This window comes from Panulirus ornatus, chromosome 53, assembly GCF_036320965.1.
Source record: "Panulirus ornatus isolate Po-2019 chromosome 53, ASM3632096v1, whole genome shotgun sequence".
Taxonomy (NCBI): Eukaryota; Metazoa; Arthropoda; class Malacostraca; order Decapoda; family Palinuridae; genus Panulirus; species Panulirus ornatus.
In genome coordinates, this window is record NC_092276.1 from 20,224,784 (window position 1) to 20,248,875 (window position 24,092).

The following is a 24,092-nucleotide window of genomic DNA, read 5'->3' on the forward strand; positions in this document are numbered from 1 at the left end:
TTGCCTCTCATGATCTTTCTTCTCATGACTAGGTGCATAGGCACCCATAATCACCCATCTCTCTCTATCCTCTTTCAGTTTTACCCATATCAATGTAGAGTTTACTTTCTTACACTCTATCACATATTCCCACAACTCCTGCTTCAGGAGTTGTGCTACTCCCTCCTTTGCTCTTGTCCTCTCACCAACCCCTGACTTTACTCCCAAGATATTCCTAAACCCCTCTTCCCCTTTACCCTTGAGCTTCATTTCACTCAGAGCCAAAACATACAGGTTCATTTCCTCATACTACGTATCTCTCCTTTTTTCTCATCTTGGTTACATCCACACACATTTAGACCCCAATCAGAGCCTTCAAGGAAGATGAGCACTCCCCGCTTGACTTCTTTTTCTGTTTCCATTAGAAATTTGAATACAAGGAGAAGGGTAGGGTTTCCCCACACTCCACTCCCACCCACTTTATTTACCTTCTATGAAACGTGGGGAATACGTGGGAAGTATTCTTTCTCCCCTATCCCCTTCTTACCTCTCTTTTTGCTACAGGCCCTTGCAATTGTATCTGTTTCCTTCCATCCTTCATGCCTATGCATGTCACAACTACTGCCTTCCCTTCTTCCACATTCATCGGTTCTTGAAAATACTCTACATCTTTTCAATCCCTCCTTTTGATTCAGCAATTCCCCTTTCTTACTTCTCAGATTATTTCTACTCTGACATCCACCTCTTCCCATCATCACCTCCCTCTAGTGCAGTTTCTTATTTTCCCAAAACTTTCACTCAACTTTCTACCAAAATCTTTATCTACTCTTTCTCTGCTTTCCTCTATCAGTTTCTTAACATTCCCCTTGCAAATTTCATATTCTTCCCTCCTCACTTGCTGAACTTCCACTGGTACATTCCTTTTCAGCAATCTGTTACGTATCTTTCTCTTCTCTTGGCATCTTTAATCTCTTCCATCCACTATGCATTGCCCTTTTTATTCATATATCTTCTGACCTTGTATTCAACTGCTAATTCTACAATCTTTAATAGTATTTCTCTACACAATTTAAACACCTCATTCATACATAACTGTAGCCTTACATTCACTGCATTTTCATCTAAAATTTCTGTTCCTTTCCTTTCATTCTCTTCCCTGCATTTATTCTGATTTATCTTTTTGCATGCCAACACTTTTACCTCTCCATTCTTCCTTACTCCATACCTCCACTTCTCCTAGATCCTCATTCTCACAAGAACTGTTAAATGGTCAGTCTCCAAAGAATCCTGTCTCAACTCTAGTGTCTAGCATAACCTTTCTCAGTCTTTCATCCATTGCCACATATTCAATAAAAGCCTTTTGCTCTTCTCTTCCATCATTTCTGATCCATTTACCAACTATCACACCAATTTCACCACATTCTATTTTTGCATTCATATCACTTATTACAACCATGTTTCTCACATTCTCAAAACCATTTGTACAGTCATACAGATTTCTCCAAATTCTTCATTTCATCATTACTTCATACAGTCTTTATATTCAATATTCACAGGCGTATATACACATACTCATGCATATTTCACATTTCCAGTCTTTCACCCACAATTTTCTTGATCTACTCCATCCATGCTCTGTAACACCTTCCCACACTCTCGGTAATAGCAGGATTGTACATCCTTCTTTCACTCTTCCTTGATAATTTCCATTCATATTACTCTCCTTCCATGCCCTCCTATAACTTGCATTCATCATTTCCATTTTGACTCGATACACCCTGCCCAAGGATGTGGGTTTTCCCAATTCCCAGAACAACGAAGCTTTAACTCTTGAACTTCTCCACAAGCTCCTTCCATTTACTCTCACTCATCATTCAGTATACATTCAAAGCCATAACCCTCATTGCTCGTCTTTTTTACTCTTTGGCATAACTGGTAGATTCTAGTGCCGCTTCTTATCCTTTTGTGCCTCCCCTTGACAGGCCTCTGGTAGAGGGCAACTCCAGTGCAGTGTTTCCAGAAAGGCTCCAAAATTGTCCAAAAAACTAAAAAAAAAATCCCAGCTTACCTCAAATGTTTGTATGAATATAAAATGTTTCCCTGATGGAGTTAAGAAATGCCTCCCCCTTTAGTTACACCCCTAAGAGTGTAGTAATGAGGTCATTATGAGAATGTGAGGTGAGACAGATACTCTAGAAAACTAGAGTATCCCCTTGAGATATTGAAATTCAAAATATTTTCCAAGTTTTGTGCCTATTAACAGTAGCAGCACCTGTGAATCTCATTGGTTATGATACTGCCACTTTGGAAAGCTGTACCATTGTAGTTCAATCTCAGTGAAGAATATCTCGCATCCTTTCTCTGCTGCTGACTGTGGCACAGCCTTGAAGCTGCAGAATCCCTGAAAAAGGGCCATTAAGGTTATATGTTAATAAGAGATCTGAAGAAATCACATAATAGGGTTGAAAGAGTTGCTTTGTGGATGGTGCTACAAATTTATGGTGTGGTTATGGAAGAAAAGCCACTAGAAGCAGTGAGGAGTTTTTATCAAGAGTAAGGCATGGGTGTGAGTAAGAAAAGGGGCTGAGTGGTTCCAGGTGAAGGTGGGTCTCCATCTGACATGTATGATGTTATCATGGTTGTTTGATCCATTTATGAATAGGGTGATGAGAGACAGGTAGTATTAAGGTTTTGAAAAGAAGAACAGATGTGTAGTGTAAGGGGTTTAGGGAGCTTGGAAGGTGAGATTGTTGCTGTTTCCAGATGACTTGGTGGTGATTACAGACTCAGATGAGAAACAGCAGAGGCTGATGTCCAAGTATGGAGAGTATATGATAGAAAGAAATTGAGAATTAATGTGAATAAAAGTAAGGCAATGAGGGAGAGAGAGACTTCAGTTTGAGTGAGAACTTGAATCAGAAATACACCCCCACTCCCACTGTACAGGGCACAGTACTGCACTATACACAATCATTAAGACAAATTATACATTTTCATTATTATGCCAACACTTTTCATCTATTAAAAGGAAGATAAATGTATGTGTAGTCTGTTCAGTTGTTTTTGTCTTTTTCACTTGCTACCAATGGAATGACGTTATCCATTTCACCACCCTCTTAAAACACTGACAAGTTTATATTTTTATTATTATCATACTTTGTCGCTGTCTCCCATGTTAGCAAGGTAGCGCAAGGAAACAGACGAAAGAATGGCCCAACCCACCCACATATACATGTGTATACATACATGTCCACACACGCACATATACATACCCATACATTCCAATGTATACATATATATATACATACACAGACATATACAAATATACACATATACATAATTCATACTTGCTGCCTTTATTTATTCCCATTGCCACCCCGCCACACATGAAATGACAACTCCCTTCCCCTGCATTCGCATGAGGTATCGCTAGGAAAAGACAACAAAAGCTGCATTCGTTCACACTCAGTATGTAACTCATGAATAATGCACCAAAACCACAGCTCCCTTTCCACACCCAGGCCCCACAAAACTTTCCAAGTTTATATTGATATTTCATTGATCTGCTTATTTATCTGCAAAAGCATGATATTTTGTTTTATCATCTAAACTCCCTTGATTATAGCTGTTAGCTATTGTATATTTTTGAATATCAAATTTGTTTTCATTGGAAAATGGTTTCCTGTCTCATAATATCTTTATTTCTGTGCAACAGCTGTAATCAGTTTTAAGAGAATTTGACTAATACTGGTTATTGAATTTAACATCTAAATTTCTCAATAAGAGCTTACTTTCCTCGTATTTAATGCGTTCTTACATATCTCTTTCGTTTTGAGTTTTTCATTATTATTTCAACAAGTTAGTAATCCCCACCCAACCTCCCAAAAAAATCCTGGATGTGCATCTGGCTTAAATGGAAAGAATGAGGAGGAAACGGGATTTTCATACTGGAGTGGACTTGGCAGTGAATGGATCTAGAGGAGATAAAATGAACCACAGGATAAGTAGACAAAGTTCATGGGTGCATTTAAGAGTGTGTGGAAAGAGAGGTCACTGTTTGTTAGGGCAAAAACAGGTATGTTTGATGGTATGGTAGTATGGTAGTCCTTTGACAATAATATGTGGTGTGTGTAGGATTTGTCAAGTAAGGCATGACACTGTGGGAAAGAGATGTGGTAGTGAGTGGAGTATGTTTTCGGAAGTTGAGCGGGGTGTGCTGAAATGGTGTGGACATATGAAGAGGATGAGTGAGGTGAACATCAGAAGTGGAGGGAACAAAGAGAACTAGGAGAATGAGGATGAGATGAAAAGATGGGGCCTGAACATGCAATATGGTGTAAGGCATCAGTGTGATAGAGTTAATTGGGACTGTGTGCTTAATAGACTGAACCAGGGCATATGAAGTGGTCAGGAGATACCACAGAAAGAGCTTGGCTGTGAATAGGGAACTCTGGTGTTGGTATATCATGTATGACAGCTAAAGAGTAGATGAGTACCAATAAATGCCTTTACTTTGTTTGCTCCTGGCAATACCTCACTATACCTCAATATAGTTTGTCAAAGGTGGTCAGGATCATAGGAAGAGAATTTTTCACTATTATGATAATCTTTAGCTTATTCTTTTTTTTTCAAAATGACACTGCCTTTCGGTTAGCAAATTGTGAATCCTTTTCTTCCCATGTGAAGTTCCTGTGAGTGAGTGAGTGAGTGCTCAAATTACAGAGGTATAAGTTTGTTGAGTATTCCTGGCAAATTATATGGGAGGGTATTGATTGAGAGGGTGAAGGCATGTACAGAGCATCAGATTGGGGAAGAGCAGTGTGGTTTCAGAAGTGGTAGAGGATGTGTGGATCAGGTGTTTGCTTTGAAGAATGTATGTGAGAAATACCTAGAAAAGCAAATGGATTTGTATGTAGCATTTATGGATCTGGAGAAGGCATATGATAGAGTTGATAGAGATGCTCTGTGGAAGGTATTAAGAATATATGGTGTGGGAGGCAAGTTGTTAGAAGCAGTGAAAAGTTTTTATCGAGGAGGTAAGGCATGTGTACGTGTAGGAAGAGAGGAAAGTGATTGGTTCTCAGTGAATGTAGGTTTGCGGCAGGGGTGTGTGATGTCTCCATGGTTGTTTAATTTGTTTATGGATGGGGTTGTTAGGGAGGTGAATGCAAGAGTTTTGGAAAGAGGGGCAAGTATGAAGTCTGTTGGGGATGAGAGAGCTTGGGAAGTGAGTCAGTTGTTGTTCGCTGATGATACAGCGCTGGTGGCTGATTCATGTGAGAAACTGCAGAAGCTGGTGACTGAGTTTGGTAAAGTGTGTGAAAGAAGAAAGTTAAGAGTAAATGTGAATAAGAGCAAGGTTATTAGGTACAGTAGGGTTGAGGGTCAATTCAATTGGGAGGTGAGTTTGAATGGAGAAAAACTGGAGGAAGTGAAGTGTTTTAGATATCTGGGAGTGGATCTGGCAGCGGATGGAACCATGGAAGCGGAAGTGGATCATAGGGTGGGGGAGGGGGTGAAAATTCTGGGAGCCTTGAAGAATGTGTGGAAGTCGAGAACATTATCTCGGAAAGCAAAAATGGGTATGTTTGAAGGAATAGTGGTTCCAACAATGTTGTATGGTTGCGAGGCGTGGGCTATGGATAGAGTTGTGCGCAGGAGGATGGATGTGCTGGAAATGAGATGTTTAAGGACAATGTGTGGTGTGAGGTGGTTTGATCGAGTAAGTAACGTAAGGGTAAGAGAGATGTGTGGAAATAAAAAGAGCGTGGTTGAGAGAGCAGAAGAGGGTGTTTTGAAATGGTTTGGTCACATGGAGAGAATGAGTGAGGAAAGATTGACCAAGAGGATATATGTGTCGGAGGTGGAGGGAACGAGGAGAAGAGGGAGACCAAATTGGAGGTGGAAAGATGGAGTGAAAAAGATTTTGTGTGATCGGGGCCTGAACATGCAGGAGGGTGAAAGGAGGGCAAAGAATAGAGTGAATTGGAGCGATGTGGTATACCGGGGTTGACGTGCTGTCAGTGGATTGAATCAAGGCATGTGTATGGGGGTGGGATGGGCCATTTCTATCGTCTGTTTCCTTGCGCTACCTCGCAAACGCGGGAGACAGTGACAAAGCAAAAAAAAAAAAAAAAAAGTGAAGTTCCTGTTATTCCAAATTATATTTCAAGGTTTTCGTTTTAATTGATTCTCATATCAACTCACTTCAGTCATCCCTGTTTGTATCCTGCAATAGTGTTGCTCTCTTTCTGTGGTGAGCTGTCTACATATGTCCTTGCCTCAAAGCCTAGGAGGACGTAAGGCACATGTATAGCTACTGCTTCCCACAATTTTTATGTGGAGACCAGCCATTCAAGGATTAATTTTTATGATAAATTCTTCTTCCTCGAACAGCTAAGCCTTGGAATTCATCTTTCTCTTTTGATTTTCCTTTCTTCCCTACTTATAATCATTCTACCTTTAAGAAACAGGTATACAAATATCTGCAGAGCCCATTTGATTTATTCGTTTTCTTTTGACTTTTTATTTTGCTCAAGATGGCCTTTGACTTGAGCATGTTTTGTCCATGCAATGTCATTCACTGTATGAAATAGGTTACGTCATAAATCTTTATTTTGTAATGGTATTCACTGTGGGATGCAACCAACTCGGCAAAGTCTTGTACTATATTCCAATTTAACACCTCCCTCTTGTAGTTCATTGTTTTCTCAGTGCCAAACATACCTTGTGTAATGGTAGCATACATCCTGGAGGTGTGGATTCATTCAGTTTTTTTGAGACATCTTTTGTCAAAGAAGAATGTTCTTCAGATGTGTATGCCTACAGCCTGTGCCATCACAGCTTGTGGCACTAGTCAGGAATCCACACAGAGCCAACTTGCAAAAACAAAGAAAAAGAGGGCTAGAACTGACATCATCTGCTATACTTTGCAGGTCTGAATTTTTGTGTTAAGATATAACCCACAAATAAAGATTCAATATGATTGTGAATTAATGTTATGGTGGTTAATCTATATCAAATTTATTTTTGTATTTGCAAGTGTTTCAGTCCTTTTTAGGTATGGATCACATTTTCAGTATATGTTACCACTTCGTATTATATAACCTATCATGCCTGTGGAAGTTAACAGCAGCTGATATGTGAAACTTGTTGCAAATGGAGTTTTATTGATTATGCATAGACACCATACCCATCATCACTTTCAGCCTTATAATTACCTCCCTGTAGGCTATACAGTGCATAAGATAAATGAAGCTAATTCATTTATAGCTTTGAAGGAAATTGATTATAAGTATGTAATGCTGGAAAACATATCACATGAAAAGATGTGTGATCATAGATACAATGGCATTTGTTCAGGGACATCAGTTTGTAACCAAGTTTACTCTATTAGGAAAGAAATGATACAAGTACTTCTTGGGGTTTGAAATGAGGAAAGACCCAAGGAAAAGCTATAGCATAAATAATGAGAAAAAAGGAGAGATAGGTAGTATGTTTGAGGAAAGGAACCTGGATGTTTTGGCTCTGAGTGAAACGAAGCTCAAGGGTAAAGGGGGAGAGTGGTTTGGGAATGTCTTGGGAGTAAAGTCGGGTTAGTGAGAGGACGAGAGCAAGGGAAGGAGTAGCACTACTCCTGAAACAGGAGTGGTGGGAGTATGTGATAGAGTGTAAGAAAGTAAACTCTTGATTGCTATGGGTAAAACTGAAAGTGGATGGAGAGAGATGGATGATTATTGGTGCATATGCACCTGGACATGAGGAGAAAGATCATGAGAGGCAAGTGTTTTGGGAGCAGTTGAGTGAGTGTGTTACTACTTTTGATGCACGAGACCAGGTAATAGTGATGGGTGATTTGAATGCAACCGTGAGTGATGTGGCAGTTGAGGGAATAATTGGTGTACATGGGGTGTTCAGTGTTGTGAATGGAAATGGTGAAGAGCTTGTAGATTTATGTGCTGAAAAAGGACTGGTGATTGGGAATACCTGGTTTAAAAGGAGAGATATACATAAGTATACATATATAAGTAGGAGAGATGGCCAGAGAGCATCATTGGATTATGTATTAATTGATAGGCATGCAAAAGAGAGACTTTTGGATGTTAATGTGTCGAAAGGTGCAACTGGAGGGATGTCTGATCATTATCTTGTGGAGGTGAATGTGAAGATTTGTAGAGGTTTTCAGAAAAGAAGAGAGAATGATGGGGTGAAGAGAGTGGTGGGAGTAAGTGAGCTTGGGAAGGCAACTCATATGAGGAAGTACCAGGAGAGACTGAGTACAGAATGGAAAAAGGTGAGAACAAAGGACGTAAGGGGAGTGGGGGAGGAATGGGATGTATTTAGGGAAGCAGTGATGGCTTCTGCAAAAGATGCTTGTGGCTTGAGAAGCGTGGGAGGTGTGCAGATTAGAAAGGGTAGTGAGTGGTGGGATGAAGTAAGAGCATTAGTGAAAGGTAAGAGAGAGGCATTTGGATGATTTTTGCTGGGAAATAATGCAAATGACTGGGAGATATATAAAAGAAAGAGGCAGGAGGTAAAGAGAAAGGTGCAAGAGGCAAAAAAGAGGGCAAATAAGAGTTGGGGTGAGAGAGTCATTAAATTTTAGGGATAATGAAAAGATGTTTTGGAAGGAGGTAAATAATGTGCGTAAGACAAGGGAACAAATGGGAACATCGGTGAAGGGCTCTAATGGGGAAGTGATAACAAGTAGTGGTGATGTGAGAAGGAGATGGAGTGAGTATTTTGAAGGTTTGTTGAATGTGTTTGATGATAGAGTGGCAGATATAGGGTGTTTTGGTCGAGGTGGTGTGCAAAGTGAGAGGGTTGGGGAGAATGATTTGGTAAACAGAGAAGACGTAGTGAAAGCTTTGTGGAAGATGAAAGCCAGCAAAGCAGCAGGTTTGGATGGTATTGCTGCGTAATTTATTAAAAAAGGGGGTGACTGTATTGTTGACTGGTTGGTAAGATTATTTGATGTATGTATGACTCATGGTGAGGTGCCTGTGGATTGGAGGAATGGTTGCATAGTGCCATTGTACAAAGGCAAAGGGGATAAAAGTGAGTGCTCAAATTACAGAGGTATAAGTTTCTTGAGTAATCCTGGGAAGTTATATGGGAGGGTATTGATTGACAGGGTGAAGGCATGTACAGAGCATCAGATTGGGGAAGAACAGTGTGGTTTCAGAAGTGGTAGAGGACGTGTGGATCAAGTGTTTGCTTTGAAGAATGTATGTGAGAAATACTTAGAAAAGCAAATGGATTTGTATGTAGCATTTATGGATCTGGAAAAGGCATATGACAGAGTTGATAGAGATGCTCTGAGGAAGGTATTAAGAATATATGGTGTGGGAGGCAAGTTGTTAGAAGCAGTGAAAAGTTTTTATTGAGGATGTAAGGCATGTGTACGTGTAGGAAGAGAGGAAAGTGATTAGTTCTCAGTGAATGTTGGTTTGCGGCAGGGGTGCGTGATGTCTCCATGGTTGTTTGATTTGTTTATGGATGAGGTTGTTAGGGAGGTAAATGCAAGAATTTTGGAAAGAGGGGCAAGTATGCAGTCTGTTGTGGATGAGAGAGCTTGTGAAGTGAGTCATTTGTTGTTCGCTGATGATACAGCACTGGTGGCTGATTTGGGTGAGAAATTGCAGAAGCTGGTGACTGAGTTTGGTAAAGTGTGTGAAAGAGAAAGCTGAGAGTAAATGTAAATAAGAGCAAGGTTATTAGGTACAGTAGGGTTGAGGGACAAGTCATTTGGGAGGTAAGTTTGAATGGAGAAAAACTGGAGGAAGTGAAGTGTTTAGATGTCTGGGAGTGGACTTGGCAGTGGATGGAACCATGGAAGCGGAAGTGAATCATAGGGTGGAGGAGGGGGCAAAAGTTCTGGGAGCATTGAAGAATGTGTGGAAGCCGAGAACGTTATCTTGGAAAGCAAAAATGGGTATGTTTGAAGGAATAGTGGTTCCAACAATGATATATGGTTGCGAGGCGTGGGCTATAAATAGAATTGTGCAGAGGAGGGTGGATGTGCTGGAAATGAGATGTTTGAGGACAATGTGTGGTGTGAGGTGGTTTGATTGAGTAAGTGATAATAGGGTAAGAGAGATGTGTGGTAATAAAAAGAGTGTGGATGAGAGAGCAGTAGAGGGTGTTTTGAAATGGTTTGGTCACATGGAGAGAATGAGTGAGGAAAGATTGACCAAGAGGATATATGTGTCAGAGGTGGAGGGAACGAGGAGAAGTGGGAGACCAAACTGGAGGTGGAAAGATGGAGTGGAAAAGATTTTGAGTGATCGGGGCCTGAACATGCAGGAGGGTGAAAGGCGTGGGTGTGCTCGAAATGAGATGATGGAGGACAATATTTGGTGTGAGGTGGTTTGATCGAGTAAGTAATGAAAGGGTAAGAGAGATGTGTGGTAATAAAAAGAGTGTGGTTTCGAGGGCAGAAGAGGGTGTTTTGAAATGGTTTGATCACATGGAGAGAATGAGTGAGGAAAGATTGACGAAGAGGATATATGTGTCACAGGTGGAGGGAACGAGGAGAAGTGGGAGACCAAATTGGAGGTGGAAAGATGGAGTCAAAAAGATTTTGAGTGATTGGGCCCTGAACTTGCAGGAGGGTGAAAGGCATGCAAGGAATAGATTGAATTGGAACGATATGATATACCGGGGTCGATGTGCTGTCAATGGATTTAACCAGGGCGTGTGAAGCGTCTGGGGTAAACCATGGACAGTTCTGTGGGGCCTGGATATGGAAGGGAGCTATGGTTTTGGTGCATTATACATGACAGCTAGAGACTGAGTGTGAATGAATGTGGCCTTTGTTGTCTTTTCCTAGCGCTACCTCGCGCACATGCGGGGGGAGGGGGTTGTTATTTCATGTGTGGCCGGGTGGCCACTGGAATGAATAAGGGCAGACAGTATAAGTTATGTACATGTGTATATATGTATATGTCTGTGTGTGTATATATATGTATACGTTGAGATGAATAGGTATGTATATGTGCATGTGTGGACGTGTATGTATATACATGTGTATGTGGGTGGATTGGTTCATTCTTTCGTCTGTTTCCTTGCGCTACCTCGCTAAATGCAGGAGACAGCGACAAAGTATAATGAATAAACATATAAATAAATCATTTTTGCAAACCATCATCTTATGATTCTGTGAAAACTGTTTATGATAAGGAAAATTGCCTAGGTGATGTAACACTTGAATTGAAAATCTGTTTACACTGTAAAGTGTCTGATGATCATAGGGGCATCATATTCATAATTTCAGCCTTGCTTGAAGCAGAATCAACCATAGAACTGTCAGACTTGCTATGCCCACATTATTAGTAATCAGATTTATGCATGTTTGCTCACATCTAGTGCAATTTTGGAGAATGTGGATATCAAAGGGTTAGTACTCAAGCAACTGGCAAAGACTTTACAATTGTGGCATTGTACTTAATAATTTCATTTACATTTGGTCTGTTTTTGCATAAAATATCTAAAAGAGAAAAGCTTCCTTAGTAGCCATGTTCTTTTAGAATTAATTGTATAGTAGTGTGTGAACCTGTGTCCACCACTTACCCATCATCATGTGCCCAAATACATCATAGTAATCATCATTATGTTCCTCGAAATAACTTTTTTCATTCTTTCATTCTTTTAATGGCATGGGCAAATAACATGCCCCCAGTCAAGGCCACCTTGAGCAAAGGAAAAATGTCAGAGAAAGAAATTAGGAATTACTCAGGGCTCTGTGAGCATTGGTAGACCTGACTTAAAGGGAGAAACATTATATGAAGGGGGAAGAGTGAAAGAAGGAAGAGAATTCCACAGCTTAGCTGTTCAAGGAAACAAGGAGGCACCATAACAGCCATTCCTCAAGAGACATATCTCCACATAGATGCATTGGGAAGCAGCAGCCAAATGCTAGCCACAGGTCCAAACCTGAAGGGTGGGGACACATACCACTGTTCATGAGAATACATATTTTGGTAACTGATTAATTTTTTCAAATGATGTCAACTCCATTCTGTATATAATTGGTTTTGCTCTTCCACATAAAAGCAGAAAAAGCAAAAAAGAAACAGAAATAATTTTGGCCATGTGAAGTCATGCATTTTAGTTTTCAATGGAATCAGCTAGTGTTTCCTCCTGTAAAAAGAATGAGCAAGCTTAATAAGTGTTATAGAAAAAGAAATTTTTTGTTCTTTTACATTGGTGAAATCAGAAATTGAATGAGTTATATGAAGGTTGATAGAAAAGCAGAATATCTGGAAATTTTTCCAAATTTGTGCACTCTTTTAGTTTTAACCATTACTTTTTTTTTCATTATTCCATTCATTAGTGTAAATGTTTTGGTATGTTATGAGAGTTTCAGAATTTTTGTAACATGCATGGATTGGCTGTAAGCAATTTTAGAGAAGATCCATCTCCATGTACCCATGTAGTGAACTATTATACTGGATACTAGAAGTGTCCAATAATGTGATAGATAATGTAGATAGTTGTTCCATACAAGGATAAATTAATCCCTTGTATAAATGGAGCAACTGTTCAGAAGAGAACTTTTAACAGGACAGCCAGTTTCTTAGAAGTAGACTTAGCTATTCCTGTGCCAGACATTTGGTGTATCATAGAAGAATGTGTCTAACAGGTCTAGATGATGGAAGTCTGCATCCACAACACCTTGTTTCACCCAGTGATATGCCCAAAGGTTCTGAATGTCTGAAGTCTGTATCAGTCGCAGCTCGTGTCACAAAAGGATGTGTTCCATATATCTGGACACTTAAAGTATATGTCAAAGACAACTTCTGTCACAGAAAGATGCATGGTACAAGTCTGAATCCTGCAGTTTATGTCAGTAAGAACTTTTTCAAAAAATGTGTCCTACAGGTATAGATGCCTTCAATCTGTCACATTAGGTACCACAGAAGGGTGTGTCACACAAGTCAGTCTCAGTCAAAGTTTGTCACCAAAGTATGTATCCTACACCTCAAGGTACCTGCACTGTTTGTTAACTGTAGCTATTATCACACAAGGATGTGTCCTTCAGGCTTAGATTCCTATAGTTTGGGTCAGGCACAGTTTGTTTACTAGAAGGATATGATTTTTAGGTGCTGATACCTGTATCTTGTGTAATTTGTTTCATGGTATAATTTCTTGTACAGGTCTTGATGCATGCTTTGTGGGTGTGCCGCTGGACTGTGGTACATCCAACAGGAGTGGTTCGAGGTTTGGTCCCCGCCAGATGCGCTGTGAATCCCCATTGCGACCCTTTAATCAAGGCACGGGTGCTAACCCCTTCAATAGTCTCAATGTAGCAGATGTTGGTGATGTCTGGATAAATTTGTACAGGTGAATATTGTGGCTCCACTAATTTTAGTCTCATACTTCAACCTGCATAATGGATGAGGCATAACATGAACAGTGATATCGCTACACTTGTATGAATGTTGTGGCTCAACCCACGCAAGGGTTCTGTGCCAGCTTTTACAGGAGTTGCAATACACCCTGTACAAGTGGTATGCCTTGGCATGAATACATTAATGTATGATGACTTTCCCCTCAGACACTTCAGTTTGTAACTTATTTTAAGCATGTACAAATGGTAAAGAAAGTATCTGACCATGCTTGTGTGGAACAGTATGACACCATGGATGAAGAATTTTGAGAAATACCCATTAGTCTGGCCTCACACTGGTGACCCAGCTTTCATAATATTGTGACATATTGATTGTTAGACATTTCTTTGCATTTTCCTCAGTAAATTTTATACTGATTTCATCTTTCAGTGGGTATAGCTATAAAGTGGAGCTGCTATAATCATAAGGAAAATTTTCTCTTGTTCATGTTTGCCAAACCCTCGAGGCAACAAAAGTAGGATTGATCATTTTGAAATCAATTGGATCCACTTGGGAAGATAGATTTTGTATGGTGTGTGCTTTATACGGAACGTAAGTCTACAAATAATTATTTGTACTGCTACTGCAACAACTTTAGGTGCTGCAGTTATTATTAATTCATTTGCTACTGCTTTCACTATTATTACTACTAATGCTAACTAACTTTCTAAAATGGGAAATAGAAGAAGGAGTCACGCAGGGAGTGCTCATCCTCCTCGAAGGCTCAGACTGGGGTGTCTAAATGTGTACGGATGTAACCAAGATGTGAAAAAAGGAGAGATAGGTAGTATGTTTGAGGAAAGGAACCTGGATGTTTTGGCTCTGAGTGAAATGAAACTCAAGGGTAAAGGGGAAGAGTGGTTTGGGAATGTTTTGGGAGTAAATTCAGGGGTTAGTGAGAGGACAAGAGCAAGGGAAGGAGTAGCACTACTCCTGAAACAGGAGTTGTGGGAGTATGTGATAGAATGTAAGAAAGTAAATTCTATATTAATATGGGTAAAACTGAAAGTTGATGGAGAGAGATGGGTGATTATTGGTGCATATGCACCTGGGCATGAGAAGAAAGATCATGAGAGGCAAGTGTTTTGGGAGCAGCTGAATGAGTGTGTTAGTGGTTTTGATGCACGAGACCAGGTTATAGTGATGGGTGATTGGAACGCAAAGGTGAGTAATGTGGCAGTTAAGGGAATAATTGGTATACATGGGGTGTTCAGTGTTGTAAATGGAAATGGTGAAGAGCTTGTAGATTTATGTGCTGAAAAAGGACTGGTGATTGGGAATACCTGGTTTAAAAAGCGAGATATACATAAGTATACGTATGTAAGTAGGAGAGATGGCCAGAGAGCGTTATTGGATTACGTGTTAATTGACAAGCACGCGAAAGAGAGACTTTTGGATGTTAATGTGCTGAGAGATGCAACTGGAGTGATTTTTTTTTTTTTTTTTTTTTTTATACTTTGTCGCTGTCTCCCGCGTTTGCAAGGTAGCGCAAGGAAACAGACGAAAGAAATGGCCCAACCCACCCCCACACACATGCACATACACACGTCCACACACGCAAATATACATACCGTCTCAGCTTTCCATGGTTTACCCCAGACGCTTCACATGCCTTGATTCAATCCACTGACAGCACGTCAACCCCGGTATACCACATCGTTCCAATTCACTCTATTCCTTGCCCTCCTTTCACCCTCCTGCATGTTCAGGCCCCGATCACACAAAATCTTTTTCACTCCATCTTTCCACCTCCAATTTGGTCTCCCTCTTCTCCTTGCTCCCTCCACCTCCGACACATATATCCTCTTGGTCAATCTTTCCTCACTCATCCTCTCCATGTGCCCAAACCACTTCAAAACACCCTCTTCTGCTCTCTGAACCACGCTCTTTTTACTTCCACACATCTCTCTTACCCTTACGTTACTCACTCGATCAAACCACCTCACACCACACATTGTCCTCAAACATCTCATTTCCAGCACATCCATCCTCCTGCGCACAACTCTATCCATAGCCCACGCCTCGCAACCATACAACATTGTTGGAACCACTATTCCTTCAAACATACCCATTTTTGCTTTCCGAGATAATGTTCTCGACTTCCACACATTCTTCAAGGCCCCCAGAATTTTCGCCCCCTCCCCCACCCTATGATCCACTTCCGCTTCCATGGTTCCCTCCGCTGCCAGATCCACTCCCAGATATCTAAAACACTTCACTTCCTCCAGTTTTTCTCCATTCACACTCACCTCCCAATTTACTTGACCCTCAACCCTACTGTACCTAATAACCTTGCTCTTATTCACATTTACTCTTAATTTTCTTCTTCCACATACTTTACCAAACTCAGTCACCAGCTTCTGCAGTTTCTCACATGAATCAGCCACCAGCGCTGTATCATCAGCGAACAACAACTGACTCACTTCCCAAGCTCTCTCATCCCCAACAGACTTCATACTTGCCCCTCTTTCCAAAACTCTTGCATTTACCTCCCTAACAACCCCATCCATAAACAAATTAAACAACCATGGAGACATCACACACCCCTGCCGCAAACCTACATTCACTGAGAACCAATCACTTTCCTCTCTTCCTACACGTACACATGCCTTACATCCTCGATAAAAACTTTTCACTGCTTCTAACAACTTTCCTCCCACACCATATATTCTTAATACCTTCCACAGAGCATCTCTATCAACTCTATCATATGCCTTCTCCAGATTCATAAATGCTACATACAAATCCATTTGCTTTTCTAAGTATTTCTCACATACATTCTTCAAAGGAAACACCTGATCCACACATCCTCTACCACTTCTGAAACCACACTGCTCTTCCCCAATCTGATGCTCTGTACATGCCTTCACCCTCTCAATCAATACCCTCCCATATAATTTACCAGGAATACTCAACAAACTTATACCTCTGTAATTTGAGCACTCACTCTTATCCCCTTTGCCTTTGTACAATGGCACTATGCACGCATTCCGCCAATCCTCAGGCACCTCACCATGAGTCATACATACATTAAATAACCTTACCAACCAGTCAACAATACAGTCACCCCCTTTTTTAATAAATTCCACTGCAATACCATCCAAACCTGCTGCCTTGCCGGCTTTCATCTTCCGCAAAGCTTTCACTACCTCTTCTCTGTTTACCAAATCATTTTCCCTAACCCTCTCACTTTGCACACCACCTCGACCAAAACACCCTATATCTGCCACTCTATCATCAAACACATTCAACAAACCTTCAAAATACTCACTCCATCTCCTTCTCACATCACCACTACTTGTTATCACCTCCCCATTTGCGCCCTTCACTGAAGTTCCCATTTTCTCCCTTGTCTTATGCACTTTATTTACCTCCTTCCAGAACATCTTTTTATTCTCCCTAAAATTTAATGATACTCTCTCACCCCAACTCTCATTTGCCCTTTTTTTCACCTCTTGCACCTTTCTCTTGACCTCCTGTCTCTTTCTTTTATACATCTCCCACTCAACTGCATTTTTTCCCTGCAAAAATCGTCCAAATGCCTCTCTCTTCTCTTTCACTAATACTCTTACTTCTTCATCCCACCACTCACTACCCTTTCTAATCAACCCACCTCCCACTCTTCTCATGCCACAAGCATCTTTTGCGCAATCCATCACTGATTCCCTAAATACATCCCATTCCTCCCCCACTCCCCTTGCTTCCATTGTTCTCACCTTTTTCCATTCTGTACTCAGTCTCTCCTGGTACTTCCTCACACAGGTCTCCTTCTCAAGCTCACTTATTCTCACCACCCTCTTCACTGGAGTAATGTCTGATCATTATCTTGTGGGGGCTAAGGTGAAGATTTGTATGGGTTTTCAGAAAAGAAGAGTGAATGTTGGGGTGAAGAGGGTGGTGAGAGTAAGTGAGCTTGGGAAGGAGACTTGTGTGAGGAAGTACCAGGAGAGACTGAGTACAGAATGTAAAAAGGTGAGAACAATGGAAGTAAGGGGAGTGGGGGAGGAATGGGATGTATTTAGGGAATCAGTGATGGATTGCGCAAAAGATGCTTGTGGCATGAGAAGAGTGGGAGGTGGGTTGATTAGAAAGGGTAGTGAGTGGTGGGATGAAGAAGTAAGAGTATTAGTGAAAGAGAAGAGAGAGGCATTTGGACGATTTTTGCAGGGAAAAAATGCAGTTGAGTGGGAGATGTATAAAAGAAAGAGACAGGAGGTCAAGAGAAAGGTGCAAGAGGTGAAAAAGAGGGCAAATGAGAGTTGGGGTGAGGGAGTATCATTAAATTTTAGGGAGAATAAAAAGATGTTCTGGAAGGAGGTAAATAAAGTGCGTAAGACAAGGGAGAAAATGGGAACTTCAGTGAAGGGCGCAAATGGGGAGGTGATAACAAGTAGTGGTGATGTGAGAAGGAGATGGAGTGAGTATTTTGAAGGTTTGTTGAATGTGTTTGATGATAGAGTGGCAGATATAGGGTGTTTTGGTCGAGGTGGTGTGCAAAGTGAGAGGGTTAGGGAAAATGATTTGGTAAACAGAGAAGAGGTAGTAAAAGCTTTGCGGAAGATGAAAGCCGGCAAGGCAGCAGGTTTGGATGGTATTGCAGTGGAATTTATTAAAAAAGGGGGTGACTGTATTGTTGACTGGTTGGTAAGGCTATTTAATGTATGTATGACTCATGGTGAGGTGCCTGAGGATTGGCGGAATGCGTGCATAGTGCCATTGTACAAAGGCAAAGGGGATAAGAGTGAGTGCTCAAATTACAGAGGTATAAGTTTGTTGAGTATTCCTGGTAAATTATATGGGAGGGTATTGATTGAGAGGGCAAAGGCATGTACAGAGCATCAGATTGGGGAAGAGCAGTGTGGTTTCAGAAGTGGTAGAGGATGTGTGGATCAGGTGTTTCCTTTGAAAAATGTATGTGAGAAATACTTAGAAAAGCAAATGGATTTGTATGTAGCATTTATGGATCTGGAGAAGGCATATGATAGAGTTGATAGAGATGCTCTGTGGAAGGTATTAAGAATATATGGTGTGGGAGGCAAGTTGTTAGAAGCAGTGAAAAGTTTTTATCGAGGATGTGAGGCATGTGTACATGTAGGAGGAGAGGAAAGTGATTGGTTCTCAGTGAATGTAGGTTTGCGGCAGGGGTGTATGATATCTCCATGGTTGTTTGATTTGTTTATGGATGGGGTTGTTAGGGAGGTGAATGCAAGAGTTTTGGAAAGAGGGGCAAGTATGAAGTCTGTTGTGGATGAGAGAGCTTGGGAAGTGAGTCAGTTGTTGTTCGCTGATGATACAGCGCTGGTGTCTGATTCATGTGAGAAACTGCAGAAGCTGGTGACTGAGTTTGGTAAAGTGTGTGAAAGAAGGAAGTTAAGAGTAAATGTGAATAAGAGCAAGGTTATTAGGTACAGTAGGATTGAGGGTCAAGTCAATTGGGAGGTAAGTTTGAATGGAGCAAAACTGGAGGAAGTAAAGTGTTTTAGATATCTGGGAGTGGATCTGGCAGCGGATGGAACCATGGAAGCGGAAGTGAATAATAGGGTGGGGGAGGGGGCGAAAATCCTGGGAGCCTTGAAGAACGTGTGGAAGTCGAGAACATTATCTCGGAAAGCAAAAATGGGTATGTTTGAGGGAATAGTGGTTCCAACAATGATTTATGGTTATGATGCGTGGGCTATGGATAGAGTTGTGCGCAGGAGGGTGGATGTGCTGGAAATGAGATGTTTGAGGACAATGTGTGGTGTGAGGTGGTTTGATCGAGTAAGTAATGTAAGGGTAAGAGAGATGCGTGGAAATAAAAAGAGCATGGTTGAGAGAGCAGAAGAGGGTGTTTTGAAATGGTTTGGGCACATGGAGAGAATGAGTGAGGAAAGATTGACCAAGAGGATATATGTGTCGGAGGTGGAGGGAACGAGGAGAAGTGGGAGACCAAATTGGAGGTGGAAAGATGGAGTGAAAAAGATTTTGTGTGATCGGGGCCTGAACATGCAGGAGGGTGAAAGGTGGGCAAGGAATAGAGTGAATTGGAACGATGTGGTATACCTGGGTTGACGTGCTGTCAGTGGATTGAATCAGGGCATGTGAAGCGTCTGGGGTAAACCATGGAAAGTTGTGTGGGGCCTGGATGTGGAAAGGGAGCTGTGGTTTCGGGCATTATTGCGTGACAGCTGGAGACTGAGTGTGAACGAATGGGGCCTTTGTTGTCTTTTCCTAGTGCTACCTCGCACACATTAGGGGGGAGGGGGATGGTATTCCATGTGTGGCAAGGTGGCGATGGGAATGAATAGGGGCAGACAGTGTGAATTGTGTGCATGGGTATATATGTATGTGTCTGTGTGTTTATATATATGTGTACATTGAGATGTATAGGTATGTATATTTGCGTGTGTGGGCGTGTGTGTGTGTGTACATTGTGTATGGGGGTGGGTTGGGCCATTTCTTTCGTCTGTTTCCTTGCACTACCTCGCAAATGCGGGAGACAGCGACAAAGCAAAATAAATAAATAGATAAATAAATGCTACCACTACTGCTACTACTACTACTTTTACAGCAATTACTGTTTATACTGTGACCATCAGTACAACTAATTGTATTGCCACTACTATAGCACTACTTTTATTGTTCTTATTACGATTACTTCTATTGCTGTTTTTGGAGTTTCTGTCACAAGTCTGCCACAAGAGCTATTTCATCTGCAAACAGCAACCAATTCACCCTCCATACCCCCAACCCGATCCTAACATACCATAGACTGACTCTGAATGCTAATGTCTCAAAATTTTTCTCCCTCCATGATATCCGTGAAGAGATTAAAAAGTCATGGAGACATCACACTCCCTTGAAGCAGACTAACCTTTGTTGGAATCCGCAGACCCCCACAGCACTTCACAAGTGACTTTATCCCATTGTGAAGAGGCTCTCTTGACATTTGTCCTTTTTTCCTTTTTACTATGATAATCTTGTGTCTCCAGGTTATTCCTGTCTGTTGATCTAGCTTCTTAATCAGCCTCCCATGCAGCAAAATGTTATTTGCTTTTTGGCAGTCCAGATACAAATAATCTACTCAACCATCTCATTTGTCTTAGACTGAGCTCACTGTCTCTTAGAAATCTAAGAGGTTTGTTGCAGATGACCTTCTGATTCTCTTTTCCAGTACTTTACAAACTACACTCACCATTGAGACAGGTCAGTAGTTCAGCACCTTCATAGGTCTTCAAAAGTATCAAAATATCTCAAAAAGATATAAACACTATACTAAAGGGTCTTGACCCACACAAGGCTTGTGGTCATGATGAAGCTTGATTATGTGTGCTGAAGATTTGTGTAGATATTGTTGACAGACCTCTAGAAATATTTTCAAGATGTAGCAGAAGAAAGACAAACTTTCAAGGGAGCTGAAAAGGGAAAACATCATACCTTTCTATAAAAAAGGAGATCAGGAATAGGCATTGAACTATGGACTGGTCTCACAGAAGTGTGGTTTTACTGTATGGGAAAAGATAATATGAAAGTAAATGGATGAATTCCTGCACTGGAGTAATTACCTTTGTGAGAGCCAACATGGTTCAAGGGAAGAATGTCTTGTATAACAAACATCTTTGATTTCTATGAGAGAGTGAGCTTAGTATTTGACAAAAGAGAAGGGGGGATTGCTTGTATCTTGACTGCCAGAAAGAATTTGACAATGTACTGCATGGGACACCATCTGGCTCTCCTGTCTGACTATCTACCTATCTATCTATATCTCTGATGGCCATTCCCTCCAGGAATTCCCATCAAGGGAGTGTCCTTACATGCTTTCCTCACATATACTCTTCCATGCATTCTTCCACCATTTATCTCCCTCCAGTATTCTTCCACTCTATTCCCCCATGTCACAGGTGGTCTTCCTCTTATTCTAACCCCTGTAATTTAAATTACCTTATGCCCGAACCACCTCTTAGTATTACATTTCACCCCCTCTACCACTCCACAATTCATTGTCTTTCCATTCCCTGCCATACCACACCTCAAATACACCTCCTTATTTCTTTCTTAATTCCATCAAGTTGTACATCATGATTATCTTTAAAAACTCATTTCCACAACCTGGATTCTTGACCTCTGTAACTCATCCCATGTCTGTGTTTCAGATGCATAGGTTAGGGTCAGGAGCAATATACTGTCCCATACTTCTCTCTTCACTTCCAAACCAACAACTCTACCCTTCATTATTCTATTAAGAGACCCAATAACTCTTCTTCTCTGTACTGCTTTCTCCCTTATGCTTACACCTCTACCCTTCATTATTCTATTAAGGGTCACTTAATATTCACTTCCATACTTACACCTTTATCCTTCATTATTCTATGAAGGAACCCAATGACTCTTCTACCCTCTACTGCTCTCTCCATTGTCTTTCTTTCCATATCACCAGACTTACCAAAGATTGCTCCCCCTTATCTGTAACACACTTTAGTACACTTTATTCTTTCACTGTATAGGTGTTTCCTTTCAAACACCATTGCTTTACTTGTAATTGCATTTACTTTTAATCCCCAGTGCTTACACACATTGTAAAACACCCATACAACCATTTTCAACTCCTCTTCATTCTCGGCAGAGAACACAGTATCATCTGCAAAGAGGCTTGTTATTAGCCAAATACCCCACCGCCACACTCCATCTCTGCATCCACTTTCCCTAGATTTGCTTTCACCTCTCTTATCACTCCATCAATATTATATATTTCATTTATTATACTTGATCACCATTTCTCATGTTACTAAGGTAGTGCCAGGAAACAGATGAAGACCCATCCAATCATAACACACTTATATACATACACGCACATACACGTACATATACATATATACATACATACACATGCATTTACATATATACATACATATACATGCATTTATATATATACACACATGTACATATTCATACGTGCTTGCCTTCATCCTTCCCAGCACCTCCTTGCCCCAAAGAACACAGCATCTTCACCCCCTGCATCTGTGATGGTAGTGCCAGGAAACAGATGTAGGAAGGCCACATCCACTCACTCATTCTCTAGCTGTCATGAGTAACGCAATAAAACCACAGCCCTGTATCCACATCCAGGCCTCTTAGACCTTTCCATGGTTTACCTCAGATGTTTCAAATGCCCTGGTTCAGTCCAGTTAAAACACATCAACCCCATTATACCACATCATTTCAATTCACTCTATTCCTTGCACACCTCTCACCCTCCTGCACGTTCAGGTCCCAGCTGCTCAAGATGTTTTTCACTCCATCTTTCCACAACCAATTTGGTCTCCTGCCTCTCCATGTTCCCTCCACCTCTGACACATAAATCCTCTTTGTCAACCTTTCCTCACTCTTTCTCTCCATATGCCCCAATAATTTTACCACACCCTCTTCTGCCTTCTCAACCACACTCTTTTTATTACCACTCATCTATCTCACCCTTTCATTACTTAGACTACCTCACACCACATATTGTCCTCAAACATTTCATTTCCAACACATCCACCCTCCTCTGCACAAACCTATCTATAGCCCAAACCTTTCAACCATGTAATATTGTTGGAACTATTATTCCGTCAAACATACCTATTTTCACTCTCTGAGATAATGTTCTCTCTTTCCACACAACACTCCCAGAATCTTTGCCCCATCCCCACCCTATGACTTGCTGCCATTTCCATGGTTCCTTTCACTGCCAAGTCCACTCTCAGGTATCTAAAACACTTCACTTCCTCCAATTTTTCTCCAGTCAAACGTACATCCCAACTTACTTGACCCTCAACCCTGCTGAACCTAATAACCTTGCTTTTATTCACATTTATTTTCAACTTTCTCCTTTCACACACTTTTCCAAACTCAGTCACCAACTTTTGCAGTTTTTCACTTCAATCAACCACAATTGCTGCATCATCGGCAAACAACAATTGATTCGCTTCCAAGGCCTGCTCATCTCCAACAGACTGCATGCTTGCCCCTCTCTCCAAAACTCTTGGATTTGCCATCCTAATCACCTCTTCCATAAACAAATTTAACAACCATCACATACCTCAGCCGCAGACCAACCTTCACTGGGAACCAGTCACTCTGCTCACTTCCTACTCATACATATGCCTTACACCCTTGATAAGAACTTTTCTGCTTCTAGCAGCTTACCTGCCACAATGTATACTCTTAAGATCTTCCACAAAGCATCTCTATCAATCTTGTTACACGCCTTCTCCAGATCCATAAATGCCACAAACAAATCCATCTGTTTTTGTAAGTATTTCCCACTTACATTCTTCAAAGCAAACACCTGATCCACACATCCTCTACCACTTCTGAAACCACACTGCTCCTCCCCAATCTGATGCTCTGTACATGCCTTCAGCCTCTCAGTCAGTACCCTCCCATACAATTTACCAGGTATTTTCAACAGACTTATGCCTTTGTAGTTTGAACATCCACTTTTATCCACTTTGCCTTTGTACAATGGCAGTATACAAGCATTCCGCCAATACTCAGGCACTTCACCATAATCCATTTATGCATTGAATATCCTTACCAACCACTCAACAACATAGTCACCCCCTTACTTGATAAATTCAGCCAAAATACCGTCCATTCCCACCACCTTGCTGGATTTCATTTTCTGTAAAGGTTTCACCACCTCTTCCCTCTTCATCAAACCATTCTCTCTGACTCTCTCACTTTGCACACCACCTTGACTAA

The 24,092-nt window shown here is 41.1% G+C and overlaps 1 protein-coding gene across 2 annotated transcripts in view; it reads left to right on the plus strand.

Annotated features, from left to right (window-relative positions):
* LOC139765299 (guanidinobutyrase-like) overlaps positions 1-24,092 on the plus strand; it is a 140,796-nt gene that overhangs the window by 49,946 nt on the left and 66,758 nt on the right. For both annotated transcript variants that reach the window (XM_071692685.1, XM_071692686.1), the window contains exon 3: positions 13,137-13,323. In XM_071692685.1, the coding sequence (XP_071548786.1) occupies positions 13,137-13,323 (187 nt within the window). The remainder of the gene's footprint in view (positions 1-13,136; positions 13,324-24,092) is intronic.